This window comes from Bufo bufo, chromosome 1 (genome assembly GCF_905171765.1).
Source record: "Bufo bufo chromosome 1, aBufBuf1.1, whole genome shotgun sequence".
In the NCBI taxonomy this organism is placed as follows: Eukaryota; Metazoa; Chordata; class Amphibia; order Anura; family Bufonidae; genus Bufo; species Bufo bufo.
Window position 1 is genome coordinate 548650782 of NC_053389.1, and position 27959 is coordinate 548678740.

A 27959-nucleotide genomic window follows, 5' to 3' on the forward strand; every position below is an offset into this window, starting at 1 on the left:
AGAATAGTCATCTGGGCAGAGTCCAGATTGGAACAGTCATACAGCCATCTCTCATAGGGGCAGACTTAGGCCTCTTGCACACAATTTTTTTTTTCGGTTTACGGACCGTATACAGAACCATTCATTTAAATGCATCTGCAAAAAAAACGGAAGGTACTCTGTATGCCTTCCGTTTCCGTATTTTTGTTTTTCCGTTCCGTTCAAAGATAGAACATGTCCTATTATTGTACGCATAACGGACAAGGATAGTACTGTTCTATCAGGGGCCAGCTGTTCCATTCCGCAAAAACTGGAATGCACACGGACTTCATCCATATTTTTTGCGGATCCGTTTTTTGCGGACCGCAAAATACCGAAAAAGCCATACGGTCCTGTGCAAGAGGCCTTAGAGTAACTACACTTTTTTCCCTTCAGTTAGACAGTGTGAGTGCATAGTTACAACTTACTAATATACTTCATTTGCCTGTTCCGTTCTTTTCCCTGGATAAATTCCATCCAAAGATCATCTGTTGTAGTCATTCACTGCATCTTGTCAACTGAATTTCGTCTCTGTCTCCAAGGACACTGTAGATGATTTTGAAACTAGTGTGGGCGGCTCTAGCCTGGAGTGCTCGTCCCCGCTGCGGTCACATGGTATACGCTCTAGGCTACAGCCGCCCACACTAGTTTAAAAATCTTCTATGGTAATTTTACTAGTAATGCTCGTTAGCAATGATCTGGCAGTGTAAATGCACCGCCGATTACCCGATGTACGATTTTTTGTGCAGCATAAAAGATCATCGTTTCCCAGTGGCAGATCGTGCTGTGTAAACAATATGCTGGTGGGAAACAATGGGACAGTATGGGGAAGAGCGATGACATTAGCCATCGCTCTTCCCCATACTCTGGAGGAGATCTCTGCATGTAAATGCACTGGTCCCCTCCCCTAGCGATCAGCACATTGTCGGGAAGGAATGCTTTCTTTCCGACAATCTACTAGATCGTCGTCCTGTGTAAAGGGACCATTACTAATCCTGGCTAAAATGTAGACAGTGTAAACTTGGTCTAAAGATCCATCAAATTTATCAAAGAGGCTCAGGATGGCTGATAAATTTGGCTGACTTTACACTGCCTCTTGGTTGTTTTACTTTATGACAGCATTTTGTACCACAATTTTGACACAAAATGTATTTTAATCACACTCTATTTCCCACTAAATTATGCGCTTTCCCACTAAGCATTACACTCTCAGCAGGCACAGGATGATGGCTTATTCTTTTCAGTTTACTTATGTCTAAATTAAAATGTGCCAAATTACACCATATTTTTATTTCATCGCAACAATAGTAAATATGGGCCATTGTGCCTATTGTAAAATATGATAGAAGAGGGATAATGGTCTAAGGCTGTTTTTTAGGATTTTGGCTTGGCCCCTTATTTTATGTGAAGAGTAATATTCATGCTGCAGCATACAAAGACATTTTAGACAATTGTAATCTTGCAACTTTGTGTCACCAGTTTGGGGCGGGCTTCTCTCCTGTTGTAACATGAGCGTGCCCCAGTGCACAAAGAGGGGTCCTCTTGGTTTGAGGAGTTTAGCATGGAAGAACTTTAGTGGCATGCACAGATCCCTGACCTCAATTCCATCGAACCCTGATTGTGAGCCAGTTCTGCATGTCCAACATCAGTGTCTGATCTCACTAATGCTCTTTTAGTTGAATGGACACAAATTGCCACAGACACATGACAAAATCTTATAGTAAGCCTTTCCAGAGGAGGCTCTTACAGCTGCAAAATTGTGCCCATTTCTATATCAAAACCTATGGTTTTTGGAATTGGCTATCCAACAAAGACATATAGCTGTAATCATTTGGCCATGTAGTGTACAATATATATTACATATGTGGTGGTCTACATAGCACATCCACACAATCTGTATGTACAGGAAAGCAAGAAATCTAGTTCTGAACATTAAAGGGGTATTCCATGTATATAAAGTTATCTTCTGTCAACAGCATAGGGGATAACTATTAGATTGTGGGGGTCCTACCACTTGGAACCAGACCGATCACGAGAACAGGATCTATGTACCCCATGGAGGCCCCCAAAGTGAACAGAGCAGATGGTCGGCCTGCACAATTCTTTATTTTATAAAACCACTTTGTAGAAGATTTTCAGTGATGGAAATCTCTGACTGGTTCTGAAAGGGTTTGATGACTTCACAGAGTACTGTGTCCCCTATTAAATTTGAGCTCCAGACCACAATCAATAATTGGATAGTACTGGGTTTACTCTTAGGACTTATCTAATGTGTCTATAGGTGTCCAGAATAATTGGCTACTTATGCCAGTAGCTTCTATCAGATGAAACAGGTAAAAATCTGGCTGTAGCAATGTATACTGTATAAATGGTATTTACTAATGATAGGAAACTATTTCCAATGTATTGTTGTCATTGGTGACACAACCTATATATTATTAATGCATTGTTATTGCTGTTGCTACAATTAAAGGGAATGGGTTATCAAAAAAAGAATTAATGTTTAAATCACTTTTTTATGTCAGACATATTTTTTAAAATTTTTGGTATTTATTTTTTATTTTTCAGGTCACTATATATATATATATATATATATATATATATATATATATATATATATATAATATTATTATTATTATTATTATTTTTTTTTTTTTTTTTTAAATATAATTCTGCAATTTTCCCACTGGCCACTAGGTATAAAATATGTTAAGACTTTCTGTCTTTTGAGAACAGTGACGTGTGCCATAGACACAATGTACATGAGCTGACCCCATTGACTTATATGGAAGAGTTTTCTAGGCACCTGTGCAGAGGTCAGGAGGGAACTGATAAGCTGTGGTATCAACTATTGTAAATTGTAGATGCTGTGTTATCTATATAGAAGTGTTAATTGTCATTGTAATTCTGATAATGATAATAGCTACTGAAAATTAACTTGTACAGAACAGGAAACCATGACCTATTATTAGGCCTTACAGCCTGTGTGAACATTACAGGATTGTATACATTTTCAAATATAGGTATTGAGATGTAAAATAAAAAAAATAAAAAACTCACCAAAAATTCTTTAAAAATATGTTTAGTGCAAAAACGTGGTTTAAACAATAGGTCATTTTCTGTTGACGTATTCCCTTTAAATTTATAAACTGTCCATTCACTATTGTGAGAAATTAATGTCTTTCAATTTTTTTTTATGTCAAATAAATATTTATTTTTCTATGAAATGTTATTTTTAAAATGCCCCATTAAGGCTGCTCTGTTTGATTCTTTATAGGTTTATGAAATCCTGAACTCTGCAGAACTCCTCTGTTTAATGAGGAATCTTGTAATACCAAGCCCTCTAACGGCCGAGTGCATGGTGGCCACCAGTCCACGATTCAAAGTGCCCACTGTTATGGTTGGAAGTGGCAGTAGTGACAAAGGGCAGATTTCTTGTTTAAACTTAATAAAAGGTGGACATACTTGTGAGGTAATTTAGTCAGTTTTTTGGATACCACCTGTACATTTTTAAAGTCGTTCCCGTTTACTGTGTCTTAGCCATATGCATATATATTGTGAGGATTCGCTCTGGTAGGCAGGGTAAGCGGACGCAGTACAGAGGCAAAAAACTGTTTGTAAATCAAAATGTCAGTGTTTATTCATACAAAAGGCAAAAGAAAAACAACTCATTACAGTCTTGGTGTTACTTCACACAATGAAAAGTCCATAGAACAAACATGTCGCCTTGCTAACCGTTTTATCCTCGGCAGTACACAGCAGGCTTTAGGGGGCCTGTTTCCCAGCATACAGCCCTCATGCGGCTCTCAACCTTCCAGCACAGCACCATGCTTCAGATCCCAAGACAGAGACTCAGCTGCTGGGCCCAGCTGCCTATTAAAGGACAGCCAGGTGCTTCCAAAACCCGGACCGTCACTTAAACTCCGATCCGGTATTTGATCTCACCTGGCTGGAAATCAGCCCAGCCGCCCATGTTGGGAGGAAAATACCTGCCTTCCCAGACACAACCCCTTGCTATGTCACAATACATAAAAAAAAAAAAAGATAATATATGTGCACAGCCACAAGTAGCATAAATACTGCACATTTTCTGTAGCGGAATTGCATGCAGAAAATCCAGCTCCTTTACAGTAGCAGATAAATGGGTAAGTGAAATCCATGGAGGTGTCTGCAGTGAAATCCGCATGTAACTTAACATGCAGAGCAGATTTAAAATCTGCAGCATGTGAAATTATGTTTGTGGGTATCTGCCATTCTGCAAAGGGTGTTCTCTGGGAGGCTGGTTACTGTCTTGTAAAAGGACATGGTTTTCCCAAGCCGTTTGCTCTGGTAGCTAGTATACTGAGGTTAGAACCTAAGCTGAATGTTTTGAGGAACATGCCAAAATGTCTGTTTTTTCTAATACATGTGCTACCTCAAACACCGCACTAAAGACTAAAGCTCTAAAGAAATGTGGATTACAAGATTTTTTTTATAGATCAGTGTGATTTTATAACATTTATATTTGATACATCTACACTTATTCCACCATATTTTAGGACTTTTGTGAAAGTAGAATCCTTTGTCTTGCATTTGTGACTTTACCTGAAGAAAGGGAACATTGGATCTTGGCAGGGAGCCAATCTGGTGACATTCTGGCTGCACAGGCAGAGGATCTAAAGAAAAAACATTTCCTTCAGAAAATGCCTGACTCTGTTACGTGCTTCTTGTTTTCTTGTCAAATACAGCAGAGGTATGTTTTACAAAATCACTATCATTATCAGCTTTGTCCGAGTTAGATACACGAAGAGCTGATTGCCGGCAAGGACAGAATTATAAGCCTCCAAGAAAATAAACCAACAGTGTGCAAAACAAGATAATCCTGTAACTGCTGCATGCGAACATACTAAGGCACGCCAACAGCGATCCCTGTTCACCCCTCCATACACAAGCATGCTTGGCTCAGCTAATAATGCATTTGTTCTCAGAGGGCAGAAAGCCACAAGTGGACACATCTGATGGCGGCTTATTTCCCTTGAGAACAAACAGTTCAGGCCCTTTCAAATCCAACTGCTTGATTTTTCCTCTGAATTCCCCTCAATTCGGCAGGTTCAGACAATATAAATCTAATGTGTATGGCCAGCTTAAAGTAGAACTGTAATTTCAACTTTTTGTAAATAAATCAAATAAAATGCGTAGGGATAATTATGTTAATAACATTTGTAATACCTTATTAGGGAAATATGAGTAATTTAATTATAAGCAACATCTGAGATTCTTTGAAAAAAAAATTGTTTTTTTTCTCAAATTAAAGGAGTCGTCTGATAAAAATAAATGTATAGAGCATTAAGTTATTTATGTGACATTTCTTAATTACATATATATTTTAGTCAGAAGAAATATTTTCTCCTGGTTGGTACGGCCAATGGACACATTGCAATTTTTGAAGCTGCTACAATAAAGGTTAGTAATTAAGGTTTAGGGTCAACTATTGACTGCCAATATGCCCTTTTTATGGTGGTGATTAGGGTTGAGCGAATTGGGTTCGAATTGCTGTATCCAAACGCTGTTCTTTTAAAAATGACATTAAGAATACAGGCTCCATCCTACTATTACATGTATGGCCTCTGCGGAGTTTCTACAAATATAAAGACTTACGTCATTTAGGCTCTATCACGTGTTTATTGGCAGAAATTACTGTATCAAAATACGAAGCTGAACTCTGCTTTGTTAATAAGACACAAAGCCTAGTTCGGCTTAGCATTTTGATACAGTAATTTATGCGAATAAGGCTACTTTCACACCTGCGTTCGGGTGTCCGGTCGTGAGCTCCGTTTGAAGGGGCTCACAAGCGGCCCCGAACGCATCCGTCCAGCCCTAATGCATTCTGAGTGGACGCGGATCCGCTCAGAATGCATCAGTCTGGCGGCGTTCAGCCTCCGCTCCGCTCAGCAAGCTGCTTGCAGCGTTCGGGTGTCCGCCTGGCCGTGCGGAGGCAAGCGGATCCGTCCAGACTTACAATGTAAGTCAATGGGGATGGATCCGTTTGAATTTGACACTATATGGCTCAATCTTCAAACGGATCCGCCCCCATTGACTTTCAATGTAAAGTCTGGACGGATCCGTTCAGGCTACTTTCACACAATTTTTCTAAGTTTTAATGCAGACGGATCCGTTCTGAACGGATACAAACGTCTGCATTATAGGAGCGGATCCGTCTGATGAAACATCAGACGGACCCGCTCTGAACGCTAGTGTGAAAGTAGCCAAGATGAACTGACACGTGATAGAGGCGAGACAAAGTAAGTCTCGCAATATTTGCTGAAACTTGGGAAAGACCTCCGCAGAGGCCATAAATTTGACAGTAGGACAGAGCCCATATCCCTAATGAAGTTTTTAAAAGAATCGGGTTCGGATACAGCAATCCGAACCCGATCCGCTCAACCCTAGTTAATTATCACTATCAGTGTACTGCACTATTACGTTGTCAGCGTTAGCTATATGCATTCACTGTCTTTGGCTGCAGCCCGCTGAGGACAGTGATCGGCTTCAGCGGTCTCATGCCACATCAGGCACATCACCATTGCTGTTTGCAAACAGCGGCGGGAGTACCAGAGGAATGCTGGAGAAATAGTACCATAGGAGTATTATCATGGTTTTTATGTTAAGCAGTTGTAGGGTTGGTCCAAGATTTTTAATTATCTCTGACTAGCTCCTTAAGTCTTTGATATATATATATGCAGATTATTTTGTTTCACATGCCCTCATTTGTATAGTCAGCAATATTTTACTAGGTTTATCACTGGGAATGTGTCAATACAAGTTTATATAATTTTTTATCCTGTTTTGGGGTAACTATCTTGCCTGAGCTGCTGTTATGAGCAGCCTCGTGGAACATAGAAACTGGTAGACTGGATATGAACCTTTTGGAGCAGATTAACTAAGGGCTCGTGCACATGACTGCAGTCTGCAAAACACGGATCCGCAAAAAGTACAGATGATGTCCATGTGCATTCCTTATTTTGCCAGAAGGAACAGCTGGTTCCTAATAGAAAAGTCCTATCCTTGTCCGTAATGTGGACAATAATATGACATGTTCTATTTTTTTGTGGAACGGACCCATTGAAATTAATGAACCAAAAAAAAAAAGGAAACCGACACGGAAAGAAAATACGTTGGTGGGCATGAGCCTTAAGACTGACGTTTCATCAGTCTTAGTCAAAGTCCATTAGAGTAACATGCGGCCAATATATTAGGAGGCACAATGTTCTTGACAAACTAAAATCTACGGTATTTCAGCTGTGGGCTGTCATAATTGCCCAAGTATTGGTGCCCCATTCCTTTTTTTTTTACCCCTATCCACAATTTCTGTAGCAAACTATCCCGTCTCAAAATGTATAGGCAGTCGTTAGTTTTTTGTTTGGTTTAGGGATATTTAAGACTATATACAGTGCACTATATGGCATGCTCAAAACAGGACTTTATGCAAATAAAGTTTTTCAATGTCTCTCTCTTCTGTGTTTTTTTAACTTGTAATATAGTGTTATTAGGTATATGTAATTCTTAATGACCTGTTCCTTTTGTTGGCCATTGTTTATAGCATGTTATATACTGTATATCGTGTTAGAATTATAATTTTTTTTCCATTCTAGTGCACTAATGGTTCTCCTATGAAGATGCTTAGAGTGGGAGATATCAGCACGCCAGTAATGTGCTTGTGTGAATCAACATATTCCTCTGAGAAGACAGCTGTCTGGGGAGTTTGTGGAACACAGATCTTATCCCTTTCCAATGATTTTGCAGTTCAGAAGACAATTGAAACAAAAAATGCTATGCCGTGAGTATAAACTGTGTTTACATTTTTTTGTTTCATGCCAGGAATGAACCATATGCTTATTTAGAAAGGTGAAACGCCCATTTCCTGGTCTCTCCCCTGTTTTAGATTGATTCAGATTTTCATCTATTTTCTGTCGCCTGTCCCAAACTGCTTGAGGAGGAGCAGGTTTCTTGTAGGCAGTGCCCTATTGTTGACTGTGGTAGCAAGAAAACGCCTGTATTAAAGGGATTCTGTCACCTCATTTTTGGTTATAGAGCTGCGGACATGCACGGCTAGATCGCCGCTAGCATGTCCGCCATATACCTGTCCTATAGGGCTGTGTCCTTTTATTTAGTTTAAAAAATAATTTTAGAGATATGTAAATGAGTCTTGTAAGGTGCCCAAGGGGCTGTAGGACAGGTATATGGCGGACATGCTAGCAGCGATCTAGCCGTGCATGTCCATATCTCTATAACCGAAAACGAGGTGACAGAATCCCTTTAAAAACCTTATACTTAAAAAACACTCCCTGTTTGCTGTGAATCAGTGCTAGCTTTTTTTGCTGAATTTACCAGAACGTAGTTAAGTGTGAAACATATGCCTGTTTCTGGCTTATTTAGTCAGCCTATTGACCTAAGGTCTGACAGACTGCAGGATAATTTTGCACTGAATTGCACAAACAAACCCAACAGACCGTAGACTTAGGTCTGTAAATCACGGGTCCATAAAACATGGATCCCAGCTGTGAGCATGCTGCCTTTTTTCCCCCTGTCTAGAGAAAAGTCATACTCTAGTCCACAAAATGGACAAGAAAGGGACATTTTCAAGCCACGGGACAGACTTGCGCATATGGACAGCATGGGGGATAGACTTGCGCATATGGACAGCACGGGGGGGGGGGGGGGGGGGAAGAATGGTGCTGTCTGCATCTTTTGCAGCCCAATTGAAGGATGGGACTGAGATGGGAGGATGTGGACTGAAAACTACGGCTGTGTGCATAAGGCTTTAGTGTGCGGAACCTGGTTGGGAACGCTGTTCTAGGGGAAAATGCACAAAATGCTGAATATTATCCATATATAGCATCGGATTGTTAGTTTATTTCACTCTTGAATAAAAATAAATAAATAACAGCATAGAAATGCATTATCACGTGTGAACACTACACTGCGTGCAGAATTATTAGGCAAATGAGTATTTTGACCACATCATCCTCTTTATGCATGTTGTCTTACTCCAAGCTGTATAGGCTCGAAAGCCTACTACCAATTAAGCATATTAGGTGAAGTGCATCTCTGTAATGAGAAGGGGTGTGGTCTAATGACATCAACACCCTATATTAGGTGTGCATAATTATTAGGCAACTTCCTTTCCTTTGGCAAAATGGGTCAAAAGAAGGACTTGACAGGCTCAGAAAAGTCAAAAATAGTGAGATATCTTGCAGAGGGATGCAGCACTCTTAAAATTGCAAAGCTTCTGAAGCGTGATCATCGAACAATCAAGCGTTTCATTCAAAATAGTCAACAGGGTCGCAAGAAGCGTGTGGAAATACCACGGCGCAAAATAACTGCCCATGAACTGAGAAAAGTCAAGCGTGCAGCTGCCAAGATGCCACTTGCCACCAGTTTGGCCATATTTCAGAGCTGCAACATCACTGGAGTGCCCAAAAGCACAAGGTGTGCAATACTCAGAGACATGGCCAAGGTAAGAAAGGCTGAAAGACGACCACCACTGAACAAGACACACAAGCTGAAATGTCAAGACTGGGCCAAGAAATATCTCAAGACTGATTTTTCTAAGGTTTTATGGACTGATGAAATGAGAGTGAGTCTTGATGGGCCAGATGGATGGGCCCGTGGCTGGATTGGTAAAGGGCAGAGAGCTCCAGTCCGACTCAGACGCCAGCAAGGTGGAGGTGGAGTACTGGTTTGGGCTGGTATCATCAAAGATGAGCTTGTGGGGCCTTTTTGGGTTGAGGATGGAGTCAAGCTCAACTCCCAGTCCTACTGCCAGTTTCTGGAAGACACCTTCTTCAAGCAGTGGTACAGGAAGAAGTCTGCATCCTTCAAGAAAAACATGATTTTCATGCAGGACAATGCTCCATCACACGCGTCCAAGTACTCCACAGCGTGGCTGGCAAGAAAGGGTATAAAAGAAGAAAATCTAATGACATGGCCTCCTTGTTCACCTGATCTGAACCCCATTGAGAACCTGTGGTCCATCATCAAATGTGAGATTTACAAGGAGGGAAAACAGTACACCTCTCTGAACAGTGTCTAGGAGGCTGTGGTTGCTGCTGCACGCAATGTTGATGGTGAACAGATCAAAACACTGACAGAATCCATGAATGGCAGGCTTTTGAGTGTCCTTGCAAAGAAAGGTGGCTATATTGGTCACTGATTTTGTTTTTGTTTTGTTTTTGAATGTCAGAAATGTATATTTGTGAATGTTGAGATGTTATATTGGTTTCACTGGTAAAAAGAAATAATTGAAATGGGTATATATTTGTTTTTTGTTAAGTTGCCTAATAATTATGCACAGTAATAGTCACCTGCACACACAGATATCCCCCTAAAATAGCTAAAACTAAAAACAAACTAAAAACTACTTCCAAAAATATTCAGCTTTGATATTAATGAGTTTTTTGGGTTCATTGAGAACATGGTTGTTGTTCAATAATACAATTAATCCTCAAAAATACAACTTGCCTAATAATTCTGCACTCCCTGTATGTACACCGTTGTATATGCAATGTACTTTTATTGCAATAACCTCAAAAAAAATTGTTGAATATGGCAAGAAATTATGACATGTTGAAGCATGCCTCTGTCAGTTCTACAGGCAGTATATTATAGAGGGGGGAACGCTGAAGTTGAGGATAGTGTTCTATGATTTGATTTAGTATTTTCATTAGAAAGCTGCCCAAGTCCTGTCCAGTCTCATAGAGAAAGCCTGTACTCATACAGTCCTACAATCTCACACAGCAAGAGAGCTTCTTAAATAGCTCCGTCCCTGTATCCTATGGAGCCCTCAGATAAGGTAGCATATGAGATTTGACTGATTTTCTGTGGAGAAAGGTAGAGCATGTGAGTGCACATTTCAAAGAAAATTATTCCTTTCCCATCCTTCAGGTTTTGTTTTGTGCTTCATTGACTAAAGTGTTTTATTTCTAGATTTTCACATGGATCAGCGAGTGATTCGAATATTACTTCTGTTGCGGTTGACAAGTACATCTATGTGGCAAAGAAATACAGTCCATATGTGGAGATTTGGGATAAAAAGACCGAAAAATTATGTGAAACCCTTGACTGTGCCCGTTTCTTGAAGTAATTATATGTGCTTTTTCTGTTTTATGACTTTGTTTGGTTTTATTACAAGATATTGTCAATTTCAACACATCCTGTTGTATGTTTTAAAGACTTGGATATCACCGTAAGGTTGCAGGATCGGAGTCATTTAGGAAAAGAAGGTTGTATTCTGGTGGTGAGGGTCATTAGTCTTATAAATATACAGTGGTCCCTTAGGATACAATGGCCTCAGGATACAATATTATCAACATACAATGGTCTTTTCTGACCCATCATAAGTTGAAACTAGACTCAACATACAATGTCTCAGACTCAGATCCAACCAATCAAGGCCACTCCTCTGGTTAAAGAGCAGTATTCATTGCTGGTTAGCAGCTATTCCTGACTGTTATATGTAAGGACTTATTTTATCTCTCTTAGGCTACTTTCACACTAGCGTTAATATTTTCCAGTATTGAGATCCGTCATACGGTCTCAATACCGGAAAAAAAACGCTTCCGTTTGGTCCCCATTCATTGTCAATAGGGACAAAACGTAACTGAACAGAACGGAATGCTCCAAAATGTATTCCGTTCCGTTCTCATACTGGAGAGCAAACCGCAGCTTGCTGCGGTTTGCTTTCCGTCCTGGGATGCGGAGCAAGATGGAACCGTCATGACACACAATAGAAAACTGATCTGTTCCCCATTGACTTTCAATAGAGTTCATGACAGATCCGTCTTGGGTATGTTAAAGATAATACAACCGGATCCGTTCATAATGCTTGCAGATGGTTGTATTATCAGCCACAGAAGCGTTTTTGCTGAACCCTACCGGATCCAGTAAAAACGCTAGTGTGAAAGTTATCTGCTTATTTTTCCTAAATCTTCATTTTCTTTTATATTGGATGGCATTTTGGGGCTTTGGAACCGGAGTTCCAATAGTTTTAACATATAGTCCTGATCAAAAGTTTAAGACCACTTGAAAAATGGCAAAAAATCATATTTAGCATGGCTGGATCTTAACAAGGTTCCAAGTAGAGCTTCAACATGCAACAAGAAGAAATGGGAGTGAGACAAAACATTTTTTGAGCATTCAATTTAATGAAAACAACGAATAAACTGAAACAGGCTGTTTTTCAGCTGATCAAAAGTTTAGGACCACACCTCCCCAAAAAAAACTAACCCCCCCCAAAACAGAAATCTAACTTCCAAACATGAACTCAGTAATGCGTAGCTCCGCCATTATTGTTTATCACTTCAAAAATTCGTTTCGGCATGCTTGATGCAAGCGTTTCCATGAGGTGAGTTGGAACATTTCTCCAAGTGGTGAAGACGGCCGCACGAAGGCCATCTACTGTCTGGAACTGTTGTCCATTTTTTTGTAAACTTCCCTTGCCATCCATACCCAAAGGTTCTCAACTGGATTTAGATCAGGGGAACACGCAGGATGGGCCAAAAGAGTGATGTTATTCTCCTGGAAGAAGTCCCTTGTCCTGCGGGCATTGTGTAATGTAGCATTGTCCTGTTGAAAAACGCAGTCGTTACCACACAGACGAGGGCCCTCAGTCATGAGGAATGCTCTCTGCAACATCTGGACATAGCCAGCGGCCGTTTGATGCCCCTGCACTTCCTGAAGCTCCATTGTTCCACTGAAGGAAAAAGCACCCCAGACCCAGCCCCCTTCACTGTGGCGCGTAGAAAACATCTCAGGTGGGATCTGCTTGTCATGCCAGTAACGTTGGAAACCATCAGGACCATCAAGGTTAAATTTTTTTCTCATCAGAGAATAAAACTTTCTTCCACCTCTGAATGTCCCATGTTTGGTGCTCTCTTGCAAAGTCCAAACGAGCAGTTCTGTGGCGTTCAAGGAGACGAGGTCTTTGAAGAAGTTTTTTGTTTTTAAAGCCCTTCAGTCTCAGATGCCGTCTGATGGTTATGGGGCTGCAGTCAGCACCAGTAAGGGCTTTAATTTGGGTTGAGGATCGTCCAGTGTCTTGACGGACAGCCAATTGGATCCTCCGGCTCAGTGCTGATGAAATTTTTTTGAGTCTTCCACTTGACTTTTTGTTCCATAACTCTCAGGATCATTTAAGAAATTCCAAATGACTGTCTTACTGCGTCCCACCTCAGCAGCGATGGCGCGCTGTGAGAGACCCTCCTGCAGTTCAACAACCCGACCACGTTCAAAAAGGGAGAGTTTTTTTGCCTTTGCCATCACAACGTGTGACTACCTGACAGAAAATGACAATGAATCCACATCTTTGCACAGATTTGGCCTTTTAAAGGCATGTGGTCCTAAAATTTGTTTCAGCTGAAAAACAGCCTGTTTCAGTTTATTCGTTATTTTCAATTAATTGAATGCTCAAAAAATGTTTTGTCTCACTCCCATTTCTTCTTGTTGCATGTTGAATTTCTACTTGGAACCTTGTTAAGATCCACCAATGTAAAATATGATTTTTTGCCATTTTTCAAGTGGTCTTAAACTTTTGATCAGGACTGTATTATAGTCGTCCTGGAATCCAATTAATATTGTAACTTGAGGAACCACTGTACTTATTAGTGATATACTTTTATGGAACAATAGCTGCAGTCTATTGTCCGTATTAAGATAATTTCTATAGGCTCAGTTAAAATATAGTAGACAAATAGTAAGGACACAGTGGACACCTGCTAATACAGAATAAGTATATTGGAGTTATAACCATAAGGCATGTGGAAACTAGTTTGCAGTAAAGGTATTGTCCAAGATTTTAAAACTCTTGGGAGAAAACGGTATATCATAAAAAAAAACTTCAAATCAAGTGCCGCTCCAGTGGTTTCTTCCAAATCTTAAGAAAGTTACGTCACACAGACAATCACTGTCCTCAGCAGTGACGCTTGCATGTAAGGCGTCTGACAGCATAGACAGTGATTGGCGGCAGCATCATGTGTATGATGTACATGAGGTCCTCTCTGCAGGATCAGCAGGGACCACTGCAGTTGCAGGAGATTTAATGGGTGATTGTTATTTTTTGTTATACCGTTTCTTATGCTTAGGCATCTTACATTTCTGGATAGAGTCTTTTAGAATGCTCTTTTATTAGCTACCATTATGTTTCTGTTTTTATATTTTTAGAGAAGAAATTGCGAAGCAGAGAAAAATAAAGAAAGAAGATGCTTATACCGCCCGCGTTAAAGCCTTGTTTTTACAGAAAAATACTGCTCTTTGGGTGGGAACAGGTGGAGGACATATCCTGCTCATTGATTTATCGACTCGACGGCCAATCAGAATCATCTCCAGTTTTTGTGACTCTATTCGCTGCATGGTTCCTTCTCAACTAGGTAGCTGTAAATTGATGAATATTATAGTTATCCTGTTTTTAGTACACTGTATATGATGTTTTCCCCCAAAACTACAAGTAATCATTGGAATATATATGTCACGGATGGTGTGCAGGAAACAAGACAATACCATATAAACAATGTCTCTCTGGATCCACAACTAAGGAACAAAGGGAGACCCCTGCAATAGAGCTGCCGCTCTCCCTCACTGCTCAGCCTATGCGAACACCCCAAAGGTGGATGGCCGCATATCCACGTTCCTCGGCTATCTATTACCTGAAGACCCTACAATAGTGAAGGGACACGACCACCGGCTCCCTACACTGACACGGAGGGAGTCAGGGTCACCTGGATCCAGAAAAGACAAAAACATAAATACATAAACAGCACTTATCTGCAGACGACTGAGGACTGAGAACTGGGAACTGGGAACAGCATGCACACACACTCCAGGAAGTTGTATCAGCCGCACACTACTGCATTATGGGGAGGAACTTAAAGGGTAGCGATCAGTCTGACTGCATGACAGCTGAGATAGACTAACTAGGTGAGAAACTAAACCAAAACAAAGAAATTCAAGGAGGAGGATCTGAGAAGCTCCTGTGAGCGCTTCTCAGCTGTCTGGCTGTGACAGTACCCCTCCCTCTAGGAGTGGACTCCGGACACTCAGGGCCCACCTTCTCAGGATGGGACCTATGGAAAGCCCTGATGAGACGAGAGGCCTTAATGTCCGTCACTGGGACCCACATCCTCTCCTCAGGACCATAACCCTCCCAATGAACGAGGTACTGGAGGGAACCGCGGACAAGACGAGAATCCACAATCCTAGAGACCTGAAATTCAAGATTTCCATCAACCATAATCGGAGGAGGAGGCAAAGGCGAGGGTACAATAGGTTGAACATAAGGTTTCAATAAGGACTTATGAAAAACATTATGGATCTTCCAAGTCTGAGGAAGATCAAGACGGTAGGCAACAGGATTGATGACAGACAGGATCTTGTAAGGCCCAATAAACCTAGGACCCAACTTCCAGGAGGGAACCTTCAATTTGATATTCTTGGTAGACAACCACACCAGATCACCAACATTCAGGTCCGGACCAGGCACACGTCTCTTATCCGCCACACGCTTATATCTCTCACTCATGCTCTTTAGATTATCCTGAATCTTTTGCCAAATAGATGACAAAGACGAGGAGAATCTGTTCTCATCAGGCAAACCAGAAGAGCCCTCTCCCGAGAAAGTCCCAAACTGCGGATGGAACCCATATGCACCAAAAAATGGTGACTTATCAGAGGACTCCTGACGACGGTTATTTAAAGCAAACTCAGCAAGGGACAAAAAAGAACACCAATCCTCCTGATTCTCCGCCACAAAACAGCGCAGATATGTCTCCAGATTCTGATTGACGCGCTCTGTCTGGCCATTCGACTGCGGATGGAAAGCAGAAGAGAATGACAACCGAACCCCCAAGCGAGAACAGAAAGCCTTCCAGAATCTGGAAACAAACTGCGTGCCCCTATCAGAGACTATGTCTGAAGGAATCCCATGCAATTTGACAATGTGGTCAATAAATGCCTGCGCCAGCGTCTTAGCATTGGGCAAACCAGGGAAAGGGATAAAATGCACCATTTTGCTAAAACGGTCCACCACCACCAGAATCACAGACTTCCCCGAGGAACGAGGCAAGTCCGTTATGAAGTCCATGGACAGATGTGTCCAAGGACGGGAAGGAATGGGCAAAGGAAGGAGAGGACCTGATGGCCGTGAATGAGGGACCTTGGCACGAGCGCAAGTCTCGCAAGCTGCCACAAAACCCTCAACCGACTTACGAAGCGCAGGCCACCAGAATCTCCGAGCGATGAGATCCAGTGTGGCTCTTGCCCCCGGGTGCCCAGCAAGGACCGTGTCGTGGTGTTCTTTAAAAATCTTGTGTCTCAAAGCGAGAGGCACAAACAACCTCCCAGGAGGACAAAGATCAGGAGCTTCTGACTGGGCTGCCTGCACCTCTGCCTCCAATTCAGGAAAAAGAGCAGAGACCACCACACCTTCAGCCAAAATAGGACCCGGGTCTTCAAAATTCCCACCTCCTGGAAAACAACGTGACAGGGCATCTGCCTTCACATTCTTAACCCCAGGGCGAAACGTAACAACAAAATTAAACCTTGAAAAGAACAAAGACCATCTGGCCTGTCTCGGGTTCAGATGCTTGGCTGACTCCAAATAGGCCAGATTTTTATGGTCAGTAAACACGGTAATAGGGTGTCTGGCTCCCTCGAGCCAATGGCGCCATTCCTCAAAAGCCAACTTGATGGCCAACAATTCCCTATCTCCCACATCATAATTTCTCTCTGCGGAGGAGAGTTTCTTTGAGAAAAAGGCACACGGTTGGCATTTGGCAGGAGAGGAACCCTGAGACAAGACCGCACCCACCCCTACCTCAGAAGCATCAACCTCAACTATGAAGGGTAACGAAATATCAGGTTGTACTAGGATGGGAGCGGAAGCAAAACTCTCCTTGATATTAGAAAAGGCCTTACGCGCCTCTACCGACCAGGAAGAAAAATCTACCCCCTTTCTGGTCATATCAGTGAGTGGTTTAACAACAGAGGAATAATTCAAAATAAATTTCCTGTAATAATTGGCAAAGCCCAAAAAACGCATCAGCGCCTTCTGGTTCTCAGGAAGCTCCCACTCAAGCACAGCGCGGACCTTCTCGGGGTCCATGCGAAAACCAGAAGCGGAGACAAGAAACCCCAGAAATTGGATTTCTGGAACCGCAAACACACATTTTTCCAGTTTCGCATATAATTTATTCTCCCGCAGAATGAGCAAGACCTGACGTAAGTGTTCCTTATGAGTCTTGAAATCAGGAGAAAAAATCAAAATGTCATCCAAATACACTAATACAAATTTTCCCATTAAATGATAAAAAATGCTGTTGACGAAATGCTGAAAAACGGCTGGGGCATTCATCAAACCAAAAGGCATAACCAAATTCTCAAAATGGCCCTCAGGGGTATTGAAAGCCGTCTTCCATTCGTCTCCTTCTCTGACCCTAACCAGGTTGTATGCCCCTCTTAGGTCTAATTTGGAAAATACTTTAGCCCCAACAACCTGGTTAAACAGGTCCGGGATCAGAGGAAGCGGATAAGGATCACGAATAGTGATACTGTTCAGCTCCCTGAAATCCAGACAAGGTCTTAAAGAACCATCTTTTTTCTTAACAAAGAAAAAACCAGCGGCAACAGGTGACTTCGAGGGTCGTATGTGTCCTTTTCTCAAACTCTCAGAGATATAAGCCCGCATAGCGACCCTCTCAGGTTGGGAGAGATTGTATAAACGAGATTTAGGCAGCTTGGCGCCTGGGATGAGATTAATAAGGCAATCATACTCCCTGTGCGGAGGCAAACCCTGAACTCCACTCTCAGAGAAGACATCCAAAAATTCAGAGAGGAAAGGTGGTATAGTCTTAGAAGAAACCTCAGAAACAGATGTTATGAGGCAATTCTCTCTGCAAAAGTCACTCCAACCATTTATTTGCCTCGCTTGCCAATCAATGGTGGGGTTATGTTTAGTGAGCCAGGGTAGCCCCAACACTAGAGGAGTAGGCAAACCGCTAAGGACGAAACATGACACATCCTCAACATGAGCATCACTCACAATTAAACGGATATTGTGAACTATGCCCTTTAATGATTTCTGAGAAAGTGGAGCTGAATCAATAGCAAAAACAGGAATATCCCTTCCCAAAGTGCATACCTGGAAACCATGAGTTATTGCAAATTGATTATCAATGAGGTTGACAGCTGCTCCACTATCCACAAAAATCTCACAAAAAAATGCTCTTGCTCTCTAGCGCCACCCTAGCAGGCAGGACAAAACGGGAACTACAAGCAAACGGAAAACTTTCAATTTCCGCCTCAACCCTGCCAATAGTAACAGACGGAACATTTTTAAAAGATTTTTTCCTTTTTGTCTCTTTATTACTCCCAGAAGACTGCCTGAATCTCCTTGAGGGACAAACATTTGCCAAATGATTTATACCTCCACAACAAAAACAAACCCTCCCATGCGGGCTGAATCTTCTATTGTCAGAGGCAATCAACCCCAGCTGCATGGGCTCCTGCTCAGAAGGGGCTGACAGCGACTGAGACTCCTGCGCACAGAATGAGACCGCTGCACTGTTCCGAGACTGAGTAGGACAGGAAGGAGAGATCTCTCGTCTCTCTCTAAGATGCCTGTCAATACGAACGGCCTGAGACATAGCAGAGTCCAAGGAGATAGGCCTCTCATGAAAGGAAAATGCATCTTTCAATCCCTCTGAAAGACCATGGCAAAATTGACTTCGGAGTGCAGCATCATTCCAACCAGTATCAGCTGCCCATCTCCAAAATTCGGAGCAGTATATCTCTGCGGATTGTTTACCCTGGCATAACAGACGTAGTCTAGACTCAGCCAGAGCAATACGATCCAGATCATCATATATCTGACCCAGGGCTAAAAAGAATTCATCCACTGAGCGGAGGGGCCGTGCCCCCTCCGGTAGCGAAAAGGCCCAAGACTGAGCGTTACCCCTGAGCAGCGATACAATGATCCCCACCCTCCGTTCTTCATCACCAGAAGAATGGGGAAGAAGGCGAAAATGGAGTTTGCAAGCCTCTTTTTAAAACGCACAAAATTCTCACTACCCCCAGAGAACGTATCCGGGAGCGAGATCTTGGGCTCAGCACAAACTCCATGAACGCAAGCTGAACCGGTCACTTGAAACTGAGAAAAAATCCTACGGAGATCAGCTACCTCCAATAAAAGACCCTGGAGGCGTTCAGCCAAAAGTGAAACCGGATCCATGCTTGAGACGGTTTTGGCGGCTGATAATGTCACGGATGGTGTACAGGAAACAAGACAATACCATATAAACAATGTCTCTCTGGATCCACAACTAAGGAACAAAGGGAGACCCCTGCAATAGAGCTGCCGCTCTCCCTCACTGCTCAGCCTATGCGAACACCCCAAAGGTGGATGGCCGCATATCCACGTTCCTCGGCTATCTATTACCTGAAGACCCTACAATAGTGAAGGGACACGACCACCGGCTCCCTACACTGACACGGAGGGAGTCAGGGTCACCTGGATCCAGAAAAGACAAAAACATAAATACATAAACAGCACTTATCTGCAGACGACTGAGAACTGGGAACTGGGAACAGCATGCACACACACTCCAGGAAGTTGTATCAGCCGCACACTACTGCATTATGGGGAGGAACTTAAAGGGTAGCGATCAGTCTGACTGCATGACAGCTGAGATAGACTAACGAGATGAGAAACTAAACCAAAACAAAGAAATTCAAGGAGGAGGATCTGAGAAGCTCCTGTGAGCGCTTCTCAGCTGTCTGGCTGTGACAATATAGTAATTTCAAGCTGCACTGTGGACATTACAAATTTATCTAAAGTAACCCAGATTTGCATTGTGGTGTCCTAGCTGTGTAAATTGCTATGGAATGGAACGTGCCATTGTGAGGCTGTCTTTTAACATTTTTATGTCTTTATTTCCTTCTAGAAAAAGGAAGTGTAAAGAATGTTGTGCTTGTGTTAGGATGCCGTTGCACACCACAGAAAGGTAAGTTCAGTGAATATCAATATCTATGTTTCTGAAACATTTTTCTCTTTTTTTTTTATTTTTTATAACTAAACATTCAGAATTCATTTTATTGGGACTACCTCTAAAGAGGTTGTCAAGCATTATGGAGCCCTTATATTATAATGTTCTTTTAATATGTAACTTTGTAATATGCTTTCATTACCAATGTTGCTTCTATTTGAAGATCTGTAGTTGTGACATATGACCCCATCCATATTCCTGCTTCAACAATTCCAGTGATTTCACATCTATTCCCTCTTTTAAGTTCCTTCTACTCCGCTCAGCCTCCTCCTCGCATTGCCACCCATGTGATTCGCATGGGAGTATGTAAGGCAGGTCATGGGCGGCACTGACAGGGCTGGTCCCTTCTATTGTGCATGTGCTCAGACAGTTTGCCCTTGCAGCCTGTCTACATCAATGTTAGCAGTTGCTGAGACAAGTGTAGTATCTGTTCTTAGATTCCTGGTGGACAGAGCCCTGCTGGGATGTAGAGCAGAGAACCGCACAGCATTGCTAGGGTGTACGGCTTGGGCCATTAGTGCCCTATGCTAGGTGACCAAGGGCTTTGCTGGATCTGAGCCAGGGGCTGAGATGTTTAAAAGCCCAAGGTGCCAATTGCCATAGAGCATCTAGCCATTAGATTTAGACAGGACCAGGTTTATACAGGTGTCTGCGAGGAAGACAGGGAAGACAATATTGGACTGTATGCAGACGACTTGATCCTCTTTATGTCGGAACCGGAAGTATCTCTACTAAGAGCTATTGAAATCATAGAGCGCTTTGGGCAATACTCCGGGCTGCACATAAACTGGGGCAAGTCTGCCATCATGCCACTCTGGAACCATGACTGGCCCAGTTGCCGAAACAACCTGCCTGTAGTTGATAGGTTTAAATACTTAGGGGTAATAATCACTAAAGAGCCCCAACTCTCCTATGTATTGAATGTTGAACCCTTAGAGACCATATTCCAAGATAAGGTTAAAACATGGGAGACGCTCCCTTTGTCGGTTATGGGTAGATTGAATCTGGTAAAGATGGTACTCTTGCCCAAGGGTTTATACTTGCTGTCCAACGCCTGTACGCCGGCTCCCAGGGGATTTTTTAAACGTATACATGCAATTATAGCCTCCTTTGTATGGGGTAAATCTAGGAGGAAACTCTCACTGTCAGTTTTACAGAGGCCGAGGCTACAGGGAGGAGCTTCCCTTCCAGACTTCTTTCTTTATTATATAGCGAGTCAACTTAGATTTCTGAGATATTGGGTCACCGATGCCCCAAGCCCAAACGCAGAATGCTATCTGCAAGAATATTTGCAAGTTCCCACGCTGTGGCCCGTTCTGGAGGGATCTCGCCATATTCAAAAGGGTCTTCTTCCAGTACATAAGCTAGCCCATCAGATATGGCAGGCATCTAAGTTAAATTCCTACAAGTATTTGCCAAGTGAAGTCCCCGTATGGGATAACTGTATGTTCCCACATCTGGTAAAGCTGGAAGGTGTATCTGATTGGAAGAGACATGGCATACTCACTTTGGACGATCTATATGAGAGCGGGCAGCTTAGATCATTCTCCCAGATTCAGGATAAGTTTCAGGTGCCCCGTACTCTTTTCTTCAGGTACCTCCAATTGAGACATGCACTACAGGCCCAATTCAGAGGTGATAACAGGAGTATTTCTAAATACCCTATTATAGAGGTTTTAAAATCACAAGGCACGAGAGGCATAGTCTCAGCGCTATATACACACTTGTTGGGCTGCCGCCTGCTGGTGGCCCCGTTGGCCGTTGAGGGCAGATGGAAGATGCTGATACCATCTTTGTCTTCTGAGGATTGGGAGGAGGCATTAATGGCTCCGACTAAGGTATCACCCTCTATAAATAATAGGATGATCCAGCTTTTTATCCTTCATTGTAGTTACCTTACGCCCACCAGACTTCAAAAGATGGGCAGGATTAGCCACTCCAGGTGCCATAGATGCGATGCCGTTGGAGCCAATTTTTGGCATATGATGTGGGATTGTGAGTTCATTCGACAGTTCTGGATTTCAGTTTTGGAGGTCCTCGCAACTATGGTTCCTGTGACATTGCCGTTATGCCCCAAGATGTGCATTCTGGGAGTCATTGATGAAGAGTCATGGTCACATCACCACAGAGTCTTCTTAGCGGAAACACTATTTCTAGCTAGAAAGGCAAGTGCCATAAGATGGATGGGAGATTCCCCCCCCTCGAAGGGACAATGGCTCACTCTTGTGAACCACGCAGTCTCCATGGAGAACATCGTGTATAAGCATAGAGGGTGTCCACAAAAATTTGATAAAGTCTGGGGCGACTGGTGTGCCTCTCCTCTCACCTTACACTCACCGCGTCTGCACTCGACGGCTGACGGGTCACATTGATCTTTGAACTAATATTCAGATATTTTATAGCACTGTTATCACTGATGTTAATGTTGGAGCATTTATGTGAGTGATTTGTCTATTCTGTGAATTTTGTATGCTGTTAGGGTCAAGTCCTGATAAATGTCAATGTCTTTATGTATCACTGTTTTCTTGGTATTCCTGAGGCGCCCCTGCGTGGGCCATCACATTGCTACATGTATGCCATACTTGTGTCATTCCCTTTAATAAAACGAGTTTAAAAAAAAAAAAAAAGCCCAAGGTGCAGAAGTGCCCCAGGAGTGGTGACCCTGGGGTGCCTGAACTCACTGGGGGTGGGAGCCCACTGAGTGATGGCACATTTGCACGCACTTCACTTTCTCACATTTTGAGCGCGCACACACCTCTATTCTTTGCCCGTCCGTCAGGCCAGGCGTAAGGAGTAGGAAATTGTATTATTCCGGCTCAGCTGAAGCACACATTCACTATTTATTTAACTTTTTTTTGTTCACTGTGTGTTCTTTTTCCACGTTTGTTTGTCACAAGGATTTTGATCTTGGCATCATTTTGGTAATGTTATTTTATTTTTTTTACAATGTTAGAAGTTTAGAATTGTAGAACCAATTTTAAAAATTTTCAGGAAATTTTTCAAAATCAAAATTTTGTTTTTTTAAGGACAAATTTAGCTCTGAAGTCACTTTAAGGAGCTTACACAATAGAAACCAGCCATAAATGACCCCATTTTAGAAACTACACCCCTCAAGTTATTCAAAACTGATTTTAGAAAGAAAATTAAAGCAAAATGGAGGTGAAATTTCAAAATTTCACAGTTTTTGCAGATTTTCCATTTTAACCTATTTTTTCCCCTGTAACACATCAAGCGTTAACAGCAAAACAAATAAGTGTTTATTACCCTGATTCTGCAGTTTACATAAACACCCTATATGTGGTTGTAAACTGCTGTATGGGCGCAAAGCAGGGAAAGGAGGAAAGGAGCAACATATGGTTTTTGGAGGGCAGATTTTGCTGGAATGGTCTTTCAAATGTCGTCTTTGAAGAGATCCTGAGGTACCCCTACAGTGGAAACCACCAAAAAGTGACCACATTTTGGAAACGACACCACCCAAAGAATTTTTAAGGGGTGTAGTGAGCACTTTGACCCAACAGGCCTTTCATAGAATTTATAAACAATTGTGAAAATGAAAAATTACATTTCTTTTTTACAAGAAAATTGTGTTTTAGGCCCAAACTTTTCTTTTTAGAAGGGAAAACAAGAGAATATCACCCCACAATTTGCTACCATTTTTTTTTACAAATCATGTGTATATATATATATATATATATATATATTTATTTATTTTTTTTAAGTTTTACACAATAAGAGGATTTTTGAAAAAAAAATCATGTATTTGTGTTGCCATTTTCTTAGTGCCATATTTTTATTTATTTTTTTACTATGGTCTTGTGTGAGGGCTTGTTTTTTTTTTGTGGGATGAGGTGACATTTTTATTGGTAATATTTTGGGGTACATACGACTTTGATTGCTTAATATCATGTGTTTTGGGAGGTGAGGTGACAAAAAATAGCTGTTTTTGCTTCATTTTTATTCATTTATTTTTTTACAGTGTTTTCCTGATGTGGTAAGGTAGATCATATGATATTTGTATAGAGCTAGTAATTATGGACACGGCAATACCAAATATGTCAAATATTATTTTTTTTCTATTTTTAACCATTTTTAAATTACTGAAGCACCTTTTAACATCTGAAACTATTGTTTTTTTTATTTTTATAAAACACTGTTTTATTTTTTATTTTACACTTTGTGTCCCCCATAAGGTCATACAAGACCTCTGAGGGACATTTAACATCACATTTTTTTTTTTTACACTCATTTCTCCTTTAACTGAGGTTGACATAGTAGAATCCAACCCCCAGAGAGACTGTACAGCGGTATAAAACGCTGTACAGCCTCGCTGCAGGGTTGATTGCAGGCTCAGGAAGACCTGACCGCTCCTGCAGTCTCTCGACCCGGCAATCACATGACCGCCAGGCCAGAACAGAAAGCTGCATATTGCTTCCTTAGCTGTATACACAGAGTGCCTTCAGTGCTGTGTAAACAGCAATACAGAAGACTGGAACACTGAGGAACGGTCCCTGCCTTCTCTATGGGGTGCCCTGCTGTCACTGACAGCGGGCCCCCTGCTCAGCAGCTGCACGATTAGCGTGCAGCTGCCATCTCTGAATGGACGTTCTAAGTGTCCATTTAGAAAAATATTCCAAACCCCAGGACATTTATAGTCTATGGGCGATCGGAAACTGGTTAAGCTCAAGCAAATCCGAGTCTTAGGGCCCTTGCACACGACCATATGCCCTCCGAGACATACAGTCCATGAGCGGGCCATATGTCCCGGAGCGGCATTGATCGTGCGCACGGGAGTACACAGCATCACAGATTACAATGATGCTGTGCACGTCGGTCCACCCGCTGGGCTATTGTCCCGCACTCGTATGATTTTATGAGTGCGGGACAATAGTCCCGTGGGCAGCCGGATGTGCACAGCATCATTGTAATCTATGATGCTGTGTGCTCCCGTGCACTCCAGGACATATGGCCACTCCAGGACATATGGCCTGCTCACGGACCGTATGTCTCGGAGGGCATACGGTCGGTTGCAAGGGCCCTTAGGATCCTTTTGTGTCAATTAAGTTTTCTGGAAATTTTTCCCAATTTTTTTTCTAGGAACAGATTGTGGCTATTTAGGCTGTTTTCACACACTGCAGAATGGACTGAAAATCAGTTCTATTCATTTGAAACTGATTTTCAGTTGCAGAAATCTTTTGCACAAAATCTGAATCATGTGAAGGTACCCTTAATTCATTCATTGATATTGGCATTATCTTTATGTATGATATATTCTTATACAGACTGTAAATTGAATATTGTTCTGCTCTCCTTCTTATTCTCTTTATTTTACGTAAAGTAAGTGCTTTTACGTTGCTTTTTTAAATACAATTCTAGAATTTAACATGTTTTACTGTATTGTAGACATACAATCATTTCTCTCTGTGTGGGATATGAATCTTCCACATGAGGTCCAAAACCTTAAAAAACACAATGAAATAAGACAGGAGCTGGCAGAGAAAGCAAGAGGATTATCACTAGACTGAAAACCAGTGGTAAGTCATGAGAATATTTAAAGAGAATCTGTCACCACAAAATGCAGTTTAATTGTTGTAATGCAGGAGAAGCTGAGCAGAATGATGTGATGAACACCTCCCCCATGTACAACTATCAGTGACTGACAGCTATCTATGTATACACAATTACACAGAGAATGCTATCAATCATTGATAACACCTCTCCCGTGTAAAATTATCTGTGACTGACAGCTATCTCTGTATACACAATTACACAGAGAATGCTATCAATCACTGATAACATCACCCCCATGTACAACTATCAGTCACTGACAGCTATCTCTGTATACACACTTACACAGAGAATGCTATCAATCACTGATAACACCACCCTCGTGTACAGCTATCATTGACTGACAGCTATCTATGTATACACACACTTACACAGAGAATGCTATCAATCACTGATAACATCTCCCCCGTGTACAGCTATCTATGTATACACACACTTACACAGAGAATGCTATCAATCACTGATAACATCTCCCCCATGTAAAATTATCAGTGACTGATATCTGTCTATGTATACACACTTAGGCCTCTTTCACATGAACGTGTGCGCTCCGTGGCCGCACACGTTCGTGTGCAAGAGGTCTTACACAGATAATGAACTAATAACTCCCCATTTACAACTGAAGTCAGAAAAAGCTGAGATTTAAATGTATAAAATATAAGTTTTACTGAATATTTTCTCAGAAAACTGTATATGATTCTGCCCAGCTTCTCCTGTTCTATAAAATATTGCAAGTTATTTAATTTTTCACTAGCCATATGCAACCAGTTTACTCATTCAAAAAATGTGTAAATTACATTTTTTAAAAATTATTAATCCCTGCCTGTGCCTATTCAAACTGCTACCTTGTCATGTGGCCGCTTGATCCAATATATCTGGCACTGTTGGAGTAGCCAGGCTAAGGGTACTTTCACACTAGCGTTATTCTTTTCCAGTATTGAAGCCCAGTGAAGGGTCTCAATACTGGAAAAAAAACACACCAGTTTTGTCCCAATGCATTCTGAATGGAAAGCAATCCGTTTAGTATGCATCAGAATGTCTTCCGTTCAGTCCCTTGAACGGTATTTGACCGGACAAAATACCGCAGCATGCTGCAGTATTTTTTCCGACCAAAATCCCAGAACACTATCGCACTTTCCATTGAAATGTATTAATGCCGGATCCGGTACCAAGATCCAGTTTTCTGGTCTGTGCATGCGCAGTTCTTTCTGGCTTTGAAAAAATTTAATACCTGATTCGTTATTCCGGATGATACCGGAAAGACGGATCCGATAGTTCAATGTAAAAGTCTAACGGATCCGGAAAAAAAAGATATCCGTTTGCATACGGATTTCCGGATCCGGCAGGCATTTCCGGCAACAGAACTGCCTGCCGGATTCTTCTAACACTAGTGTGAAAGTACCCTTAGCCAGGGTTTGTAAAGAAGACATACATTTTAATAAAGATAATTTACAAACTAGAAACCAGGAAATGTGTTTTAATGTGTATGCTGTAAAGACTAATTCTAATACTAATTGTTTTCTATTTATCAGTGGAATTAAGTTTCACCGTTGATGCACCTATCAGCAATTTGCCTTTGACACATGACATGGCTACATGCTAACACTGTTCCCAGAGAGGTATAAAGATGCAAATGGAAATTCTGATTTCACAACATGTTCTACAATGAAAAAAAAAGAACAATCTATGTAGAATAGTCTGTTTGTCCATCACCCTGTATTCTTAAGTGGCCATTCATAAGTAATCCATCACCAGATTGATTTATTTTTACATTTCTTTTGTGCATGTATAATATGTACATACAGTAAATGTTTGCTGGCAGATATTATTTTATATTTATTTATGCAGTTTTAGTGCATTTTCTGTATGAAAAAAAAAATGTTTTGCTTTGTGCAAAAGTTTATTTTATTTGGGAATAAACTACGGTATAATAAATGTAATTACCTGTTTGATCTCTAAGTTTATACTTCTTTAATACTTTTTGATACTTCTTTAATACTTCCAGTTTTATTTTTTTTTTAGATTTGTGACATAATTGCCTAGTAGATCTTAAAGGGGAGAGCCAAGTAGATTTTGATATACCCCTTTTTTCCTGACATCCTATAAAAGGGGATTTAAAAAATCCATAACTATTTCGGAGCAATTATTAGCGCAGATTAAATGGGTTGTTTGAGATAATGAAAAATACTAGTAATGCCAAACATTGCTTCACTTTAAGCTAAGAATCGAGTTGGAGCATTCCTGTTCTGCAAAATTAAACCAAGGATGTGTTAAAGAAAATTTGAACACTGTTGTGCTTATTTTCAA

The 27959-nt window shown here is 41.5% G+C and overlaps 1 protein-coding gene across 3 annotated transcripts in view; it reads left to right on the top strand.

Annotated features, from left to right (window-relative positions):
- LRRK2 (leucine rich repeat kinase 2) overlaps positions 1 to 27910 on the top strand; it is a 142896-nt gene extending 114986 nt beyond the window's left edge. For 2 of the 3 annotated variants that reach the window (XM_040412433.1, XM_040412449.1), the window contains 9 exons: positions 3296 to 3490; positions 4557 to 4750; positions 5388 to 5460; positions 7650 to 7834; positions 10984 to 11136; positions 14215 to 14420; positions 19986 to 20045; positions 25488 to 25618; positions 27185 to 27910. In XM_040412433.1, coding sequence (XP_040268367.1) covers positions 3296 to 3490; positions 4557 to 4750; positions 5388 to 5460; positions 7650 to 7834; positions 10984 to 11136; positions 14215 to 14420; positions 19986 to 20045; positions 25488 to 25609 — 1188 coding nt within the window. In that variant the 3' untranslated portion in view covers positions 25610 to 25618; positions 27185 to 27910. Of the gene's footprint in view, positions 1 to 3295; positions 3491 to 4556; positions 4751 to 5387; positions 5461 to 7649; positions 7835 to 10983; positions 11137 to 14214; positions 14518 to 19836; positions 19948 to 19985; positions 20046 to 25487; positions 25619 to 27184 lie in introns of those variants that run through there. The other variant, XM_040412440.1, reaches the window with a different exon arrangement.
- The last annotated feature ends 49 nt before the right edge of the window (positions 27911 to 27959 follow it).